This window comes from Megascapheus bottae, chromosome 8, assembly GCF_031878675.1.
Source record: "Megascapheus bottae isolate mThoBot1 chromosome 8, mThoBot2.hap1, whole genome shotgun sequence".
Classification (NCBI taxonomy): domain Eukaryota; kingdom Metazoa; phylum Chordata; class Mammalia; order Rodentia; family Geomyidae; genus Megascapheus; species Megascapheus bottae.
The window spans coordinates 64,501,578-64,521,541 of record NC_143516.1 but is presented as its reverse complement, the minus strand read 5'-3'; the positions used below and the strand labels follow the sequence as shown (position 1 = coordinate 64,521,541).

The window sequence follows — 19,964 nt, the reverse complement described above, 5'->3', positions numbered from 1 at the left end:
TCTTCACTAAGACATTATGCAATAACATTTTCCCACTTCATTTTTATTATGAAAATGTACAAATATCAGGAAACATTATTGCGAGAAACCTTTATACTCATTGCTAAATGCAACAACGAATATTATCTACATTTATTTTTATCTCTAGATGAGTTTATGTTACCATGCATGTTAATATAAAATATGTATTATTTATCTATGTCATTAAACATTTTTTTTAGGTCTGAGAGTAAGGCTCAAACTTTGGACCTGACATTTTTGCTCACTGGCCAGTGCTCTACCATTTGAGCCACACCTCCAGACCTCACGTGTCAAATGTTTTAAGATGTATTTTACAAGTTTCATATAGTGCTTTTTTTTGACATTTTTAACTGTGACTACAAGGTGATACACAGAGGGGTTACAGCTGCATAAGTCAGATAAGGAGTTCATTTCTTTTGGACAATGTCACCCCTTCACTTACTCTTTCCTAGTTTCTCCCTCCAATCCCCACAAATAAGCTGTATAATCTATTTTCAGCAAAGTGTCGAATGGCCATCACTACTGCATTTGTTCACATTTTGTCCCTCTATTCTGTGTCCTCCTTACCTCTCCAAAGACAGAGAAACAAAAAGACAAAAAGAAAACAAAAACAGCAATAAAGAAAAAAACTCTTATTTCCATTTCTTGGAGTTCATCTTGATAAGTATTATTTCATGTGATACACATAGCTATTGAGCCTTTGTCTTCCCTCCTTCTTGGTCTCAGTGTGTGACTGCCTAGAGTCTTTTATAATTTATCATGTCCTCATGATTTTTTTAACCATCCAGTATGTTTACTTGTAGATTTACAGTCACATTTGGGTTATCACAAATGAGGAAAACCATGCACCTATGTTTCTCTGGGCCTGGCTTACTTTGCTTATTATAATTTTCTCCAAGTCTTTCCATTTCTTTATGAATGGTACAGTATCATTCTTTCTGATGGGAGCACAGAATTCCATTTGGGAATATATAGCATATTTTCTTCATCAATTCATGCACTGAGGGGCATCTGGGGTTGATTCTATGTCTTGGCTATGGTAAACAATGCTGCAACAAACAAAGTTGTGCTGGTAGCTTTAGTGTGGCCAGGTTTGTGGTCTACTGGATAAATGCTCAGGTGTGGAATGCCTGGGCCACAGGGAAGCTCTATGTTTAGTCTTCTGAGGAACCTTCATACTGCTTTCCAGAGTGGTTGAACTGGTTTATATTCCTATCAATACTGAAGTAGCATTCCCTTTTGGCCACCTTCCTGCCAACGCCTGTTATTAATTTTCTTGATATTGGCCATTGTAACTGGGGTGAGGTGGAATCTCAGTGTTTGTTTTTAGTTGCATTTCTTTTATGGGCCAAAGATATTAAAGACTTCTTCATTTCTGTTGGCCATTCTTACTTCTTCTAAGAAGTCTCTTTTACGTCTTTAGCCCACCTATTGAGTTGTTGTTTCTTTGAGTGTATATTTTTGCTAGATTTTATTTTTTGAGCTGTAAATATATTTTGGATATTAGACTGATATCTGATGCATAGCTGGTAAAAATTTTCTCCTGTGCGATGGGCTTTCTGTTTAGCTTGTTAGCTATGTCTTTTGTCATGAAGAAACTTTTTAAGTTAGTGCAGTCCCAGTTAATCAATCTTCTTTGATCTTTTGGTAATTCCAGATTTTTACTTCGGAAGTTCCAAGCCATGCCTTGCAGCTGTCGTGTTGCTTCTGCTGCTTCTTGTAATACCTTCATGGTTTCTGGTTTTACACTGAGGAGTATTTTTTTGTTGTTATTGTAGAGGTTATAGTCATATAAGACAGGCAATGAGTACAATTCTTGTTGCACAATATCACCTTTTCTCTAACCCATTTTGAATTGATTCTGGTGTCTTTCTTCCAATCTGTGTTTTTGGATTCTTTAAACAAATAATAATTTTGTGGGTTCATTTCTGGGCTTTCTATTCTGTTCCAGTGGTTGTCAGTCCTATTCTTTTGCCAAGCCGTTTTCATTTCTATGGCTTTGTAATAGACTTTGATGTTTACTATTGATATTCCTCCAACACTGTTCTTCCTGCAAAGGACTGCTTTTGCTATTTGGAGTCTCCAACTCCCATTGGTCATACTTTTTGCGGAATCCTGTTTAAATACGCTGTAGATATCACACCAATCATCCTTCAAAGCTTCAGCATGCATTTTGGAGCAATAATTACAAAATCATTAAGCAGTCATACAAACTTTAAAATCACACAGCAATTCCCTAATATGTATTATCCAAATTGCATTTTAATCAAAGGGGGAGACAAAACAAGGGTTACTTAAGGGATTTGTTTTGTTTCCCAGATTCCTTATCTCTGGAAATTCTGCTCATGCTGTGTTTCCCCTAAGAAAAGCATATGTCTCACAGACTTAGCCTACGTTCCCATGTAGACTTACATAATATTTCTTTTAGTGCATCAGGCATGGTGGTAAGTGCTTTTTATAATCTTAAGTTGCCATTGGTCTTCACCAACAACCCTCCTTTCTAATGCAAACCTTGTGCACTGGTTTTTCAGAGGAATCATTCTTTCACCTCCAACTTCACAGAGGTCTTGGTTCAGAAGTCTTCCATGTGTATCCTGTAGATTCAGCCATAGGTTCTAGGGGCCTCTGGGTAAGGTTCTGGCTAATGGGTGGATCACAGTCCTTCTATGAAGTTCCCACACTACCACCAGGAAATAATTTTTGGCATTCAGTTGTTTTAGTGGTTTTAAAAGTCACTAATCAACTTCAATGTAACCATTTTACAAAAGAAATGGAAGTACATAGTGAATGGATTTTTCTCAGGTAGCCAAAGCTTTGTTTGTCAACAATCCAACTCAAGAATACTTGAGTCCATATACTTCCTTCTGGCCTTTGGAACTGACTGACACCTGCTCTCTGACCCCTGGCTCCCTCTCCATTCACAGCTACTTAAAGAATTGGGAGGATTTGTAATTTCTCCATCAAGTCTTTTTCCTTTCAACCATTTTCCTTTTGAATATTTTTATTGTCTTTAAGTAGTTGTACAAAGGAGCTGCCATTCAAAACAGTTTACAAATACAGTGCATCTTAATTAATGTCACCCCTTCCAACATTCTCACCCACCCTTCACACTCTACCCCATCCTCACTTTTCTTTTTTCTTTCTTTTTTTTGCCAGTCCTGGGGCTTGAACTCAGGGCCTGAGCACTTTCCTTGGGCTTTCTCAGGACCAGAGCTCTACCACTTGAGCCACAGTGCCACTTCGGGCTTGTTCTATGTATTTGGTAACAAGGAATCAAACCCCAGTCTTCATGCATTCTAGGCAAGCACTCTACCACTAGGCCAAACTCCTAGCCCCATCACTTTTCTTAATTTTTAGTTTATGTATTGATTTTTTGGGCCATTTAATGAAGCAGTTTAAGATAATTTCTTGTCTCCTGGAGCTTTGTTAGTGTGAACTACATACATATTACAATTTTTTTCCTCTAGAAAACATTTTTTCCCTTCTTTTACACATTTTAAGTGAAATCTAGTGCTTTTTAATTATGAATAATTTTTCCTGAATTATTTGCAGTCATTGTACTATGTTTGTATCTAACAGATTTAGCACCCATCTCTAAAAATGAGATTATTTTTGTATAATCTCATCACTATTATCTGCAAACTAAATTCAATTTCTAATATGTACTAACAGGAAATCTTTTTCTCTTCCCTTTTTTTGTATTTTAGGTTTGACTCCTGTTACTTTGAAAGGTAAACTTTCCATTTAGTCTACATGAATAATTCAATAAACATCCACTGAATAATTATGTGCCCGGCATCAGTGAGGTGTTTAGCCTATGAGGATGAATAACTAGCTCCCCAGATCCCACTCAAGGCTCAAGTTCCACTTGTGGAAACAGATAAGAAAACAGCATTCTTCAGTAGGCCAGGAAAGGTGCTATGAACATGAGATACAAAGACAGCTCACGGTGACAGAGAGATCAAAAGGTTGACCTCTGTTCCTGTGCCTCTGAGACACCCTGTGGACACATGACTGACAAGAGTTTTAGTTCTTAGTTTTGAAAAATCAGTACCCAACTTCACTGTAAAAAAAATGAATTCAAGAATTGCATATTATGGGGGTAGGGAAATAGGGACCAAGAATGAGCAAGGGTATCAATGTTTGTGAAATAATGCACCTTCTATCTGGTGAATATAATGCAACCCTTCTATTAATTACAATAAAAATATATGGAAAAATTGTATATTAACCAACCACCTTTTTGTCTCTTAAGAACAAAGCCAAAAATGACATCTTCTGTTACAAAAGTTATTACAAATGACTCATAACACCACAGATGAAACATATACTGCAAGGTATTTTGTATACAATGAGTACCCAGTTTTTAAAAATACAATCTTCTTTTTATTATTAAGGTGATATACAGAGGGGTTACTATTTCATGGTCAGGTAATGAGTTCATTTCTTTTGCAACAATGTTATCCTTTTCCCTTGATGAGTAGTGGGTGTGTTTTTTTCTCCCTCTGTGTGTGTGTACACAGGCACTAATCCTGGGGCTTGAACTCAGGGCCTCATACTCTAGCTTGGCTGTTTTGTTGTTGTTTGCTGGTTGTAGGGCTGAGTTCAAATTGAGTGAAAATTCAGGACTTGCACTATTTTTCGCAAGGCTTGCACTCTACCACTTTGAGCCATAGTACCACTTGTTTTTTGAGTGGTTAATTGGAGATACAAGTCTCATGGAGACTTTTCTGCCAATATTGACTTTGAATTACAATCCTCAGGTCTCAGCCTCCTGTGTAGCTAGGATTATAAGCCTGAGCCCCTACAGCCCATCTTTCTAGTTTGGCTTTTTTACTTATGGCTGGTGGTCTATCAGCTGAGATACACCTCTACTTCTGGCTTCTTGCTCACAGGCTTACCTTTGTAGGCTACCTTTGTACCATGGTCCTCCATCTTAGTCTCCTAAAAAGCTAGGATTATAGGTGTGAGTCATCAACACCCAGTGAAAGTGTGTCTTTTGATTAGATTATTCTGATTTATTTTCTACTATTGGAAGATCATATATACTTCACAAAAGAGGTTAAATTTTTGTAAAGAGAGACTCAACTAAGAGCAAAGCACAGGCTCCCTAAGGCCAGCCCAGTTTCTGTTTATGGCTGTGAGGTCATCTTCCTCTAAGCTTCCACTTTCCTCACACCATTATTTACCTGTCAGGTCATTCAAACTCTACTGGTCACCTGAGTGACAGACTGAAAAGACAATCATTGGAAGGACCATAAGAGAATTTTTCTTGGAAGTACAATTCAAACTTAATTATGCCAAATGCATGGCCATTTTTGGCAGGACTTCTATAGCAACCAGAGGAATGATTCTATAAGAATGCCATTTGGTAAGTTAACTTACTTAATTCCTTGTGGATATGTTTATGACTAACATCTGTTAGGATCATTGAGATAAAATTCTCAAACTGCATTAGGGAAATGATATTAATGGCTTCCTGTGGAAGAGGGCAGGGCTCTATAATGGCTCTTGAAAATGTACATTTATTTGGGTTAGGATGTAATTAATTTTGTCTACTAGTCTCTGCTCTGCAGAGCAAAGAAACTGACCCTAGTGTCCTGCAAAAGGTCTGATATTTAGATGTTCAATGTGTGTGTACATGTGCATGTGTGTGTGTGCATGTGTGTGTGTGTGTGTGTGTGCATGTGGTGGCACTGCAGCTTCTACCCAGGGCCTCTGAGTCACTTGGCTGGCTTGCTCGCTTGCGGGGATGCCCCTCTACCACTTAAGTTATACCTCCAGCTCCCACATAGTTCTGATGCATGCATTAACTTGAAAGACTTTCTTCCACAGTGTTCTATGCTAAGTAAAATACACTTTAGAAATCAGGATGGATGTACAGAAGAACACAAAAACTGGGGGAAAATGTCAGATGACCTTGCTGTTTTTGCAAGTCCAAATGAGAAAATAAGTACTTTCTGTTAGGTGTTCCACCTAATGTCGACATTGTGTGTGTGTGTGTGTGTGTGTGTGTGTGTGCAAGAGCACACGCAATGTTCTTAAATTCAGAGCTAGAATGCAGGTTTCATGTTCCTTTTTGCTTGGCTTATTCAGTAAGGCTGGTAATCTACCACTTTACTCACACCTCCACTTACAACTTTTTGTTGATTAATTGGAAGATAAGAGTCTTATGAAAGGGCCAGGAGTTTGACCTAGTGGTATAGTTCTTTCCTAGCATCCACAAAGTCCCAGGCTCGATTACTTGGTACCACATACATAAAAACGTGAAGTGATGCTGTGGCTCAAGTAGTAGATCTCTAGCCTTGAGAAAGCCCAAGAACAGTGCTAAGGCCCCGAGTTACGGTTCCCTGGGGCCTGGAAAAATAAACAACAAAAAAAGAGTCTCATGGACTCTTCTGAGAGATCTTTGAAACTTGATCCTCAGATCTCAACCTTCTGAGTACTTAAGATTACAGGCATGAGCCACCAGCACCATTTTGGAAAACTTTCTTTTCTTATTTCTCAAATCTCTGGAGCCAAGAGGCTCCAAAGAGACCTAGGCCCTATGATATCCTACAAGGATGGCAGGGCAGGTCCTCAAATGGGCTGTAACAGTTAGCTCCAGGTATTTGAAATGCTTCTGGGATCAGAGTCAAATTGATTTGCCTGTCTCTAATCCAGTGGAGCTGAAATCATTGTGCGTGACAAAGAGATCACTTTGGACTCACCAATTAAAAAGCACTTTCACGATGGAAACAATGCAGATGCCCTACTGCAGATGAATGGATACAATGTGGTATATATACACAATGGAATTCTACATAGCCAACAGACAAGATAAAATAATGGCATTCGCAGGGAAGTGGATGAATCTAGAGTGAATCATGTTGAGTGAGATAAGTCAAGACCTAAGGAACAAAAGGCACATGGTATCCTTAATATGTGGCTATTAAATCCAAAGAGTACAAGAGTGAGGACTCAATATTTGCATACCCGATGCTATGGACATGGTACTGGAAATATAAACACAACTATATAGACATAATGTTTTATTTCATAAATTAATATGTTTCTATGACATACAAAGCCTTAGCCTAATTGTGATTAAGTTCTAAATACTAAGTCCCAGTGATTGTAAATAGAGATTCCCTCCTTGAACACTTGTATGTTAAACTTGTCATTTAAAATAGGATGTAAAAATCATTTAAAATAGGATGTAAAAATCAACGTTAATAAATTCTTTAAAAAGATTCCTAAATCGAATGCCTTCTAAAAACGATTTTTATAATATTCATCAAATCAGTTTATAAGTGCAATGCATCTTTACTGATGTCACTGCTTTCACCGTTCTCCCTCATCTCTCCCAATCCGGCCCCTCCCTTCAATTTTCCTAGTTTCAGAGAATATGTATTAAATATACATTGAATACATTAACCGTATTTGCCTAATCCATTCATCCAATGGGCTGGGCACCTGTGTCTGTGGTGAATAATGCTAGAATAAATATGGTTGTGCAATAAAAAAAATAAGCACTTTCAGACTTTCAGAGCTGTGTAAGTGGTAGCCCCTTGAAAGCAGGATATGTTCAATTAGTCTGAGCAACTCTGTTGGGTCCTGTTGTAGGAGGGAATCTGAGCCACACCAAAGAGAGTGGGTGACACAAGGTGGCCCAAGACGTGTCCTCAAGGAGCCCTAACACCTATTAATCTAGATACAGGTGTGTACTAGGTGAATATTTGTTCCAACTGCTAAGTACTTAATGATCTACAAAGGACGGTATTAGGGATGATGGTGTAATTTTCCCTGAAAAGTCAATTTAGGATTAGATCAAAAGTACAATGAAGTCAGGAGCCAGTGGCTCACGTGTGTTATCTGCTACTAAGGAGGCTGAGAATTGAGGATCACAGTTGAAAGCCAGCCTGGGCACAAAAGTTTCTGTGAGACATTTATCTCCAATTAACCACTCAAAACCCAGCAGTAGAACTGTGGTTCAAAGTAGTAGAGCCTAAGTCTTGAGCAAAAGAACTCAGAGATACTGTCCAGGCCCTGAGTTCAAGCCCCACAACCAAAAAAAATTAAAAAAGGAGTAAATATGTGAGTTAGGAGAGATTAAAGGTATGAATTAAGAGAATGAGCAATTATTGTTACAAGAATAGTACCATACAAGAAGGTCCAATTTATTTGTAATCAGAGTTCAAAAGACCTTAGCTAAATAACTAAACAAGATAATGATGATTTCATATGTGGGTTAATTTCAAGGAATACTGGGCAGAATGAGAGTTTCTGTGATTGGGCATATAAACATTATTCCACCCTCTACACCAACCAATTAGCTTCACTTGACCATGGGCGCAGGTATGGTCACATCTTTCCTAAGCCTGGTTCTTCCCTGTGCACTGAAGACCACATTTATTTAGACACCTGTTGACTGGCTCTCCTCCCCAAGAGGCTGCAGAGGCATGAAGGGGACAGAAACAAGGCTGGGGCTTGAACTCAGGGCCTGGGTGTTGTCCCTGAGCTTCTTTTACTCCAAAATTAGCACTCAACACTGGAGTCACAGCACCACTTCCAGCTTTTTCTGTTTATGTGGAACTGAGGATATCAAACCCAGGGCTTTACGCATGCTAGGCAAGGAACTCTACCACTGAGCCACAACTAGCCTCTTCATTTGAATTCTGGTGTTAGTACTTCCCAAATGCTAACTTTGTACTGGGTTTCAACTCAGGGTCTCGCACTCTTAACTTGGCTTTTTCACTTGATTGGTGCTCTACTACTTCAGCCACAGTTCTACTTCCAGCTGATTCATTGGAGATAAGCAGCTTTCTGGTTATCTCCGGTTATTGGAGATAGCCAGATAACTGGCTGAGGTCCTCAGATCTCAGCCTCCTGAGTAGCTAGGATCATGAGCATGAGCCTCTACACCCAGTAATGAAAGTATTAATTTCCACCGATAGGAAAATGAAGTTGTAGAGGGCCTTAATTTTCTAGGATCACACAGCCCATGAGTAACAAAGACTGAACCCAGGCAGAGTAGTTTTGGAGTTCATAAGCTTAACTACTGTGTGCTAAGCGAAGAATAGTTCTTGTTGCACTCAAGGGCAGCTCACTGACAAAGGCGACTGTCTGCTACCAACATACCTGATTCTGTCATGGGCAGTACTGGGTAAGTCATTTAACATGTTTCACTTTTTGAGAAGCTGCCAAGTTGTTTTCAAAAGGGCCATACTAGAGTGTGTGTGTGTGTGTGTGTGTGTGTGTGTGTGTGTGTGTGTGTGTGTGTGTGTGTGTGTGTGTGTGTGTGTGTGTGTGTGTGTGTGTAGTTTATAAGCAATGCAATGCCTGGTCAAATTTCCTTATACCCTCTGCAATATCTATTTCCTTTTCTGTATTATTTCCATTCCCATCAGTGTAAACTCATCTCACTAAAGTGCTGACCACCTTACCACCTTCTCTTGTTGTGTTTCTTGGCCACAGACAAGTCTCAAGACCATCTGCTCAAATCCTGTGCTTGGTTTTAGAATAACATCTTTGAAGTTATTTTATACCTGAAATCCAGATTCTTGTTATACAGTTTGTTGTTGAGTACACATATGTACTCTTGTGTTTTAATCTTCTCTACCATCCTGTGGGTGTTTTCTTAAATATTTTCAATTTTGAAGTTATCCACTTTACCTTTGATTTAGCCTCTTGCATTTCTGTGTCATATCACAGAAATTCTTGTCCAGTTCAAGGTCATGGAACTTTACATATAAAGATTTTTACACAAAACTCTCATAGAGCTTTCTCTTCTCCCACAAGGAAAAGGGTGCTTCATGTAGCTTCAAGTGGGCCAGACTCTACTTGATGTTCAAAATTTGAGTTACTTATACTAGGAATAGAAGAACAAAATTTTTTGTGTGTGCTTGTCCTGGGGCTTAAACTAGGGCCTGAATGTTGTCCGTGGACTTCCTTGTTCCAGGCTAGCTCTACCACTTTAGTCACAGCTCACTTCCAGCTTTTCTGGTACTTTAGTACAGATAAAAGTCTCACATTTTAACCCCTTTATACATTACCCCAACAATAAAAATAAATTTTTTAAAGAAATAGAAATGAAAAAAAAAGGCTCACCTTTTTTTTTGCCCAGGCTGGATTCAAACTGAAATCATCAGATCTCAGCCTCCCGAGTAGCTAGGATTACAGGCATGAGTCACTCACTGACCCCTGGCCAAAATAATAAATAAATTGCCTATAAAATTGGCAATTTGTACAAATGGCTTATTAAAAACATTTACTTCTGCCTACTTATTAATCATTGAGATTTAAATATTAGTAAGTTGAATATACTAGAAGGAAATATGAGTTTGGAATTCACATTAGAGGGAAACGCAAGGAGGAGCCACTCAAACGATAGTTGAACCTTGCAATGTTTAGTTGGTAATCTGCACAACAGTGCTTATCTTCTTCTGGCCAAGAGGAAAGACCCCTAAGATTTGGGGACAGAAAAAAAGCATTTCATGCCTCATTTCAGATGTGTTATATAACAGCACATGCCAAGATCTTATGGGCTGGGTCATCTCTTGTTGGAACAATATAGTTTGACTTTGGGCTCAGATTACTTTACTACAGAACTTAAAATTGGAAATTCAAACACCATGTGCACTGGAAACCTCCAGGAAGAACTTTAGTGCGCACATCACTATGCAAGTGGCTCTGCTATGGCACACGGGGGGGACCATGTTACTGTTATTATAGATTTTTCTAGATCAGCAGGCAAGTGCTTTGAAGATTCTTTTCTTATGCTGTATGTATCTATGCAAGGTGTAGTGGTGTACAGGGGGTGGTATATCTGTGTCTTTCAGGTGATCAAGGCAATGTGTCCTTATTTTGTGGCATTTACCAGGCCTTCCTCAAGTACTATAGCACCAATGTAGGATTAATAAGTATTCTAGGCAACTGTCACCACTAACAGTATTCACACATGTGGTCAATACCATAATGAACATTCTTACATACTAATAGACATATGCCAATGATCTACAAATGAATAAAAGTAATGGACCTAAGCCAGCTGCTAGTGACCTACATCTGTGATCCTACTCAAGGGGCTGACATCCAAGGATCAAGTTTCGAAACCAGACTGTGCAAAAAATATGAGATTCTTACCTCCAATTAATCAGAAAAGAGAAAGATATAGGGATGTGGTTCAAGAGGTAGAGCACTAGCCTTGATTTTAAAAATCCAAAAGATGAGAGCTAGGCCATGAGTTCAAGCCCCAGTACACACACACACACACACAATAAGTAATGGCATTGATGGTTATGAATCACTACTTAAAGCATACATTCTTCAAATGGAAAACTAGACAAAAGTCAGAATCTGTAAAAGAAATTCAAAAGGGCCATTAAATATCAGCATAACTGCAATTTTACCAGTCATTTTAATTGAATTTAAAATGAAAACAGTAGACCCTGTTTTATATTTGTTAAATAGCCAAAATAAGAATGCTGGCAAAGGCAGGAAGTAATAGCATCCTCATGCTGTTGATGGAAATAGAGGTTAGTGTGATTTTTATGTTTTTGGCACAGTCAAAATGTCAAATGTACATTGCCTTTGATTTCAACATTCTATTTCTAGGAAATGATTTTGTTGAGCAGAAATACTCAACTAAGCTGTAAGCAGGCAGGGCGCTCAGGCTGGAAGCATGTTCTAAGTACAGTTTTATTGGTAGTATTAAAATATGAAAAATATAGAAATGTTTATGACAACTGTACTTGATTGTTAGATAAATGCCACCTTAAGGTATATGTGTATGCTTATGTGCACATATATGGACTTGCATAAATGAAAGTATGCAGAAATGACCTCTCAGGTGCATAAATGAGGGAAAGAGAGATTCTGAGCTCTTGTTTTATGTACAAGTATCATTTCAGACAAGACATTTAATCTAATTTACATACTTCTAGGTGCAACTGAAAACCACAAGGTGGTCAATGGGAAAAATTAAAAGCTTAATCAGTTTGTGTTGTCAGTTTTCAAAGTAAACATAAGGATTACAGTACACTTCTCACCTAGAAACTAGCTAGCAATGTCCTTCAATTATGTGTTGGCAGCATGTTGAACATGTTTTTTAATGAAGTGTTTACAGGACATTTTTGTCTGGGATCAGTTTTAGCATTCCTTAAACTCATGAATCATGATACTTTTCATGATCAGAAACTAAAGCCACTGGCAGGGCAGTTAGCCTGGTCATTATGTGGTTCACAGCTCTTGACACGGTAGCAGAGTTGCAGACTTGAGACAGTGACACAGTTCTTAGTCCCAAAATTGCTGGACACAGGGTATAACCAGAACATAAAAAAACATCCTGGGCTCCTGACAAGCCACAGTCTGCACAGTTCAACCTTATTCACCATCCCTGAGCTATGAATCTTCATCTAAGTAAAATTCAAAGAGTTCAGCTTTCCTGGTGGACTCAGCTATCAGATGAACACAAACAATAACAAATTATACTTAACACAACAACTGCTGTGATGCTGGCACTGCTGAGTTCTTCTGCAGATAGGACATTGTATAACATTCACAAGGTTCCAGCCTGGTTTTCTCCCTCCTGGGTGGTCACACATCTCCCATCATCCCATTTCATAGCCTCAAAAGGAGTGCTAATATTATCTTTGCCGACTCTCTTTCAGGCCAGCACACGGCTGCAGTGTGGCCAGGAAGGGTGAGATTTCAGTGAGTAAGAAGGCATTTAACACAAATGTGACCAAGTGTTACTTTGAAAGTGGCAGATTTTCAAAGATAAGCCCACAGTTACCAGCTCTGTTTTAGCAAACCTGTCTTCCCAGGACATGCCAAGTCTTATTGTATATGGTACCCGTGGCTGGCCACCTTTGAGAGTTACACGTCCTTCCTTCTGTACTAACAGTCATGCTGGTTTACTGAAGAAGTAACAATGTGAAAAGCTGTGAAATTAAGAAACTATTTCACTTACCCTCATGGAACAGACTACCGAAATTCTTTTTCTAGTATTGGGGCCTGAACTGAGGGCCTGGGTGCTATCCCTTAAGCTTTTTAACTCAAGGCTAGTGCTCTACCACTCGAGCAATACCTCCACTACTAGAAATGAGAGTCCTTCATGCACTTTGAGCTGAATCCAAACTTGATTTTGGATGTCAGCCTTTTAAGTATCTAGGATTATAGGCACAAGCCACTTTTATCTGCCTAAGGCAGTAGAAATACATGTAATAAAATGAAACGATTCCTAAATCAAGTAAAGATGACAACAAGCAGGTATTTTGCAGACAATAAAATCTTTTATTTTAAACCACGAATAATCAGCAGGTGGCCACAACTATCCATGTCTCATTAAAATCACATAAAACCTAGGTACAAAAGCACCACTGATTATTGCTCTAGAAAAACTGCATGAAAAATTCAAATACGCACAGTAAAAACACCACAGGTCACACAAGACTAAGTTTTTTAAAGCGAGGGCATGGAATGCTGAGCTGAATCAATTTTAAACAGTTTCCAATTATTAGACATTTATCTTACTTGTAAATGATGAAAATTTCCAAAAAAGCATCATTATGAGGGTCGAATGTCCATTTTTATATATACTATATGCCAACTAGTAGGGTCCTAAAAAAATTAGCATTTACAAAATACTTGGTAAAAATAGCTTTGAAAAGTTGTCCCAAGAGGTAAATAAAATCACCCCCAATTTTCCATGGCCATTTATTCTCCTTCTTTATCTATAGATTCAGTTTTCTGTGCCTGTGGAAAAGAGAAGAGAAGAGAGATAGTCCAATATACTAGAAAACGACAAAAATCAAACCAAGTGTCCACCCTGTGAAGATACATGGGAACAACCGGGTTCTGCAGCTCTACTGTACAATCTCCTTCAGCTCTGGGTGGAGGGCATACAGGGCAGGAAGACATTAGGCCAATGCTAGGCCACGTTTATTGAGTTCTACTTTCAAAATAACCACAGCAGCCTTACCTGTAACCTTCCGTGGCTTATAAACAACAGCAATGAAAACACCACACTATAATCTGATTCTAGTCACTGCAAACACACAGAGTTTTCTACTGTACCCTTAACTCTCACTGTCTCAATGTGTCCCTTTACTGACAGGGTGCTGGGTGGGGTACTTCTGGAGGATGAGACATTAACACTTGAGCGAGAAATGTGGATCTGGAATTACATTACAGGCAATAAAGAGAGTCATGATGAATGTGCCATCCCAGGCTGCAGGGCCCAGCAATTTCTTTGTCAGACACCCAGTCAGTCAGCAGGAGGTGTTTGCAGCAAATACCTCTTTAGCTTTGGTTTCCCCATTTTCAGATGGTGCTGTGCTTTCTTTCCCAACTTCCTGCTTCTCCTCCTTCTTTCCTTTAGCTCCTCTGCTAATCTTGGCACCAGCTTCTTTCTGATGAAAGATGAAAGCATAGGGAAGGAGAGAGCATGTTCTGACGCAGAGTGATGTGAGCTAACACCAAACTGCCTCCATCCAAACATGTGGTGGAATGGAACCACAGCAACCATGGCAATTTTCAGGGGAAAATAGAACTCAGTTTGGGTTTCCATTGAGAAACTCTTTGAGAGAATGCCACTGGAACAGGCTTCAAAGAAAGCCCACTGGGCCCTCCCTTCTGTAGGAAACCCAGGGTTTGTTTCAAGGACCACCTCTGTTGGGCGAGCAGTGGATGTGCAGGGCCTGGAGAGGGCAACCCGGGCTGCTCTGGGCAGAGAACCTAGCCAGGGGCAGCTTCCTGGTGAGACCCAGACATGGGAGGGGAGACCTAGCACTTGAATAAGTCAGCACACTTGAGCAGGATGAGGAAGCAGTCCTAACCATAAAGAGCAAGCCATGGGAAATGAACTCCAGGATATGAGAACAAAAAGTTTATTTCTGTGGTTGGTTTTTTTTTTTATAATGTATTATGTGAAACTGCTTATTTTCACTTTTTCCCTCCTTATGGTTTACCTCCTGTTGTTACTGCATTTGACTTTGGCATCTGGTGTATTGTATATACATTTATTTGTTTATTTAAGACAGGGAAGGGAAGAAGAAAAATAAGAAGATGAGACAAAGGATAAAGAGTGAAACCAATGTAATAGTGATATTCACAAGACAATATATTAGAAATGAACTTTACAACTTGAGCAGGGTGAGGAGGAGGGAAAGAGAGAAAAACATGGGAAGGAGTATCAGTGTTCAAGAAGTAATGCACTCACTATCTGACAAATGTAACTGTAACCCCTCTATACATCACCCCGAGAGTAAAATAAACATTTTCAAAAAGATAAAAAAAAAAAAAAAGAACAAGCCATGGAAGCAAGCTCTACTTCTCAAGCCACCTGGGGTCTATTCCTGTATGTTCTTTATAGTTTCCTCGCCAACAAATTAGTGCATCTGTATTTACCTCAAGAGAGACAATGGGAAGGTTATGTGGAAAGCAATCAGAACAACGGCTGGCACAGAGGTCTTAGGATTCATTACTTGCTGACATTAATGACCATCTTGTCCTTACCAGTCATGAGACTGGCCATCGTACCAGTGTATATCAACCTCAGGGATCAGGTACCTGAGTCTGGAAGCTCTGACCCGCCAGCCAGGGCTCCTTGAGAACTGATTACTGCTTCTAATGCAGCTGCAAGCCCAAGTTCCCACGCAGGGAGGCTCAGCCTGACCTGCTCCGACCACCTGCATCTCATTTAGCAAATGGGAAACCCATTCCTGCTAACACACAAAACTGTACTTTACGTTTTTCGAGACTCACCCCAACTGTGGTGATTGTTCACTGGTCCGTACATTTTAGCCTGAATCACTACACATGACCATTTCTCAAGATGATTTTGGAGATGTAGAGTGATCATTTATTAATGGCTTAAAAACCAACAAGGTGGAGCTGTAAGTCCCCCTTACCTTAGCAGGTGCTTTTTTCCTTGGTTTAGGCTCCGGTTTAGGCGGTGGAGCAGGTTTCTGTAGAGACGATATGAGTGAATTAAGAACAGGAAAGGAGTAGAAATGACAACCACCATCCACTCTGATTCCTGATGATGTTCATTTTAAACATGGTCTCGTGCGATTTTATTTTCAGCACTAGGGAACAGCATGAAGACACCAGTGCTTCCTAACTATTTTCATCTTGGGTTTGTAAGTGAACGGCAGGTGAACTTGAAAAGCGAACTCATTAGTCACTGGTCCAGAATAGCTCTCCGGAAACAGACAGAAAGCTTCTGCCTCTGGTGTCTCTGCTCTTCCTTTCATCCCAGTCCAGAAACAAGAGGTATGGCTTGAAGCCTTGGTCAAGTTTGAATTTAGTCACACTAGCTTTCCCAACAACCTAGAAATGACAGCAAGGCCCATCAAGTCTCAAGGATCCATTCTGGGAGATCTCTCAAATCTGGGGGTGGGGAGGCAAATCCTTCTCTAATGTAGATTCCTAAGTCAGTACCCCAACATCTTTTGATTTTTATTCTCTTCAATGTCAGCATAATGTGTTTACCCCGACCAGACCATGGGGTAGTTTTATCTCTAGAACTTATTCAATAGTGATTCTGTTAAGTCCTGACATTTAACATCTATAGATCCTATTAGCCAGAGTGCGTTCTAAACTTTTTGGCAGTCCTGTCTTTTTGGCAGTCCTGGGATTTGAACTCAGGACCTTATGCTTGCTAGGCTAGCCATGATACCATGCAGCCACATTTCCAGCCCTCTTTTTCACTGGTTATTTTTTCAAAATCAGGGTCTTGCTTCCTGATTTTGCCTGAACCAAGCTCTGCCGATGATGTCTCTCTGCGAGCCAGGACGACAGGTGTATACGACCATAGCCATGCACTACCATGCCCGGGATCCCTTCCGTGAAGACTAGGCTGCCTGGGCTGGCCTGGCACCTCAATCCTCACACCTCGGCCTCCCACACAACCTGGGTAAGAGGCATGTGCTGAGTGTGTCCAATTGTGAGTTGAGGAGGTGTCTTGAGCATGTTTCTGCCCAGGCTGGCCTTGAACCATGATCTTTCTGTTCTCAGCCTACAAAGTATGTAACTTACAAGTGTGAGCCACCAGTATTCTGTCTTATGTGGATCTCTTCCCACCCTAGGGAACAAAACCCAGAGCCCTGTGGTTCTTCTCAGCCCTGGCCAGTGTCCCAGGTCCTGAAAGCAGGGGGCATGCATGGGTATGGAGCAAGAGGATCAGATCAGTTTAAAGCATGGGTCTCCATAGAGCTCATAGGACAAACATTACTCTAAATTTTTCCTGTCATTAGGAGAATGTTTGTAAATACTAAACACTGACCAGGTCTCCCTCTCCATGGAGAAAAATACATGTATGTACTATGTAATGTTTAGATCACAAGCACTTAGCATTGCTTTATAGTGAAAACATTAGTCATCTTTCCTTCTAGCTTTTAAAATATTCAGTTTTCATAGTCATCTCTAGTCATCCTACAGTACAACAGCATATTATCACTTATATTCTTCCTAGTTAATGATGACATAGACCAATTAATAAATAACGTTTTAAAGATAAAAAATACATATTACCCTCCAATGTTCCAAGAGAAATTTAAGGCTCACATTGAGTCTAGCCTTTTTCATCCAGGGGCATAAAGTGAAATTGAAGACAGTTTAATAATGGGAGAATGATTGTTAGAAACTACCTCTCAGCCAGGTACCAGTGTCTCACACCTGTTATCTAGCTACTCAGGAGTTTGAAATCTGAGGATCATGGTCCAAAGCCAGCCAGGGCAGAAAATTCTGTAAGACTCTTACCTCCAATAGACTACACAGAAAAAGCCAGAAATGGCACTGTGGTTCAAGTGGTAGAGTGCTATCCTTGAGCATAAAGAGGTTCAGGGACAGCAAGCATCTAGACCCAGGTCTGGCAAATAATAACCTTTCAAAAAATGACAACTGAGCTTAAAAAGAAAGTAATATTATTAATGTTCTCACAACCCTAAAATCTAAACTCTACTCTCCAGATATACCTTTTATGACTCCCTATTTATTAACTTTTAGTTTTGCTGGCCCTGGGACTTGGGATCTGTACCTGACCTTTTTTTTCTCCAAGCTACCACTTCTAGCCATTGGCTCCTGGGCTTTGGCTCCCCAATTTTTATGATTTAAAAATTTTGTTGCTGGGAACCAGTGGCTCATTCCTGTAATCTTAGCTATTCAGAAAGCTGACACCTGGAGGAAGGCAGTTCAAAACCAATCCAGGCAAAAAATTGTTTGAGGCTCCATCTCTATTAGACCAGCAAACTATCAACTAGAGTCATAGCTCAAGTAGTCGAGGGCCAGCCATGATCAAGAAGGTGAGAACAAGTGACCTTGAGTTTAAAGCCTCACTGCTCTGTTTCTTCTCTGACTCTCATTCACACATGTTCTTGACATTCTGTGTTCTGATATATTACTATATCCATGCTTTCAATTTTCATCAAACCATTTCCTTTTGTAGTACTTTTGGTGACAGAGCCTCCATCCCCAGGGCCACCACTGTGGCAGGGTGTGTATGAGACTCTAACCTTATTCTCTCCCCTAGGGATGGCCTATAGAAGAGACTCTGAATGACAAAGTAAACTTACTAGCTTTCAGTGATGCCCCAGGTGAGAAATGAGGCTAAAGTGTATGGATTTAGAAATCTTAGGACCATTCTGAGCCTGGAATAGGAAGTGTGTTGTGGAAATGGATGCAGAATCTGAAGAGCAAGACTTGGATTAATGTGTGCTTTTCCTTCAGATACCTGGTAATAAACATCAAGCATCCTGGGCTTTATGCTCCTGGCATGAGGGAGCCACAGTTTTCTCACAGACACTTCACCAGGTGAACTGCTTAGCAACAGGGGTCAGATCTGCTAGAGATGTGACCCCAGGTGATTTCTAAAGAGAAAACACTTGAGAAATGCCATCTGCCACCTTTGTCATCCTTTTGCTGCTTTACACAAAGGGAACTCATATCGCACCCCCACCCCAGGTGACACCAGGGGGCACTTAGGTACTCACTGCGGATAATCTGGCAGACCGTCTTGTGGGCTACAAAATGGAAAAAAAATATGTATATGTAATTACATAAAACCAGGTTGATTTTCCAAATCCATCTTGATAAATCTCACTGTGTCCAAAGAATCTAATGTAGAGCTCCCATCGCCCTGTCCAGGTTAGCACAGTAAAAGAGATTTCATCCCAATGTCCTTCCAGAGAAAAGCTGTGATTGCTAACTTTGCAAAGCTAGTCTAAATGTAACACAAGGTGTTCTGTACGAGAAGTCGTTCCCAAAGTTCAGTGAATAAGGAAAAGAAGAGATCACTAATACTGACTCCCCCCCCCCAAACCAAAACCTCTCATCTGAACATAAAATGGCCAGGAGGACAATGAAGTGGCCTTGGAGAAAGGCGTCCATGTAGACTCCTCCTTCAGAAGAAGCTACTGCTCGAGAGTTAATAAAAGAGATTTATATTAATTGCACAGAAACCAGAGTAGCATGAGTTCCCTATCTTTCTGCTGGCTGGAGAAGGGAATCACTATAAATCTTCTATAGTTAATAAGAAAGACTTTTTTTAGCCTGTAATAAAATAAAACACTTATCTACTAAAAGCATGTCTGCTCAATCATTTGACTAGAGTAAAAGGTTCACTAGTCTTTTAATTTCAAACTTCAGAAAACGGAGAGATTATACGTTGATATTAACTTTAAGTTAATATTTTTTCAGGAAATTTCTTCAAGGACAGAACTAGTTAATAGCAATTAAGACTGACAAAAAATTAAAAATAATTGTATTGTCCTCGATAATTTTACAACCACAGGAGACTTGATACTTTATTTACAATCCAGCAGAAGTGAACTTCTCAAAGGAATTAATTGTCTAAAACCACAACTTCTTTTTTTAAACAAAACACAAGCCAAGAATTCCAAAAGGAATGCTCCAGCACCATACTATTTCTGTCTTACCCACTGCTTTCTCTCGCGTGGAAG

General features: G+C 39.8%; 1 protein-coding gene across 1 annotated transcript in view; it reads right to left on the bottom strand.

Moving 5' to 3' along the window:
• Positions 1 to 13,275: 13,275 nt before the first annotated feature.
• Hmgn3 (high mobility group nucleosomal binding domain 3) overlaps positions 13,276 to 19,964 on the bottom strand; it is a 29,023-nt gene continuing 22,334 nt past the window's right edge. The window contains exons 3-6 of the mRNA XM_090338535.1: positions 18,996 to 19,025; positions 15,915 to 15,971; positions 14,301 to 14,414; positions 13,276 to 13,758 (exon numbers count right to left, since the gene is read on the bottom strand). Of these exons, the coding sequence (XP_090194661.1) occupies positions 13,720 to 13,758; positions 14,301 to 14,414; positions 15,915 to 15,971; positions 18,996 to 19,025 (240 nt within the window). The 3' untranslated portion in view covers positions 13,276 to 13,719. The remainder of the gene's footprint in view (positions 13,759 to 14,300; positions 14,415 to 15,914; positions 15,972 to 18,995; positions 19,026 to 19,964) is intronic.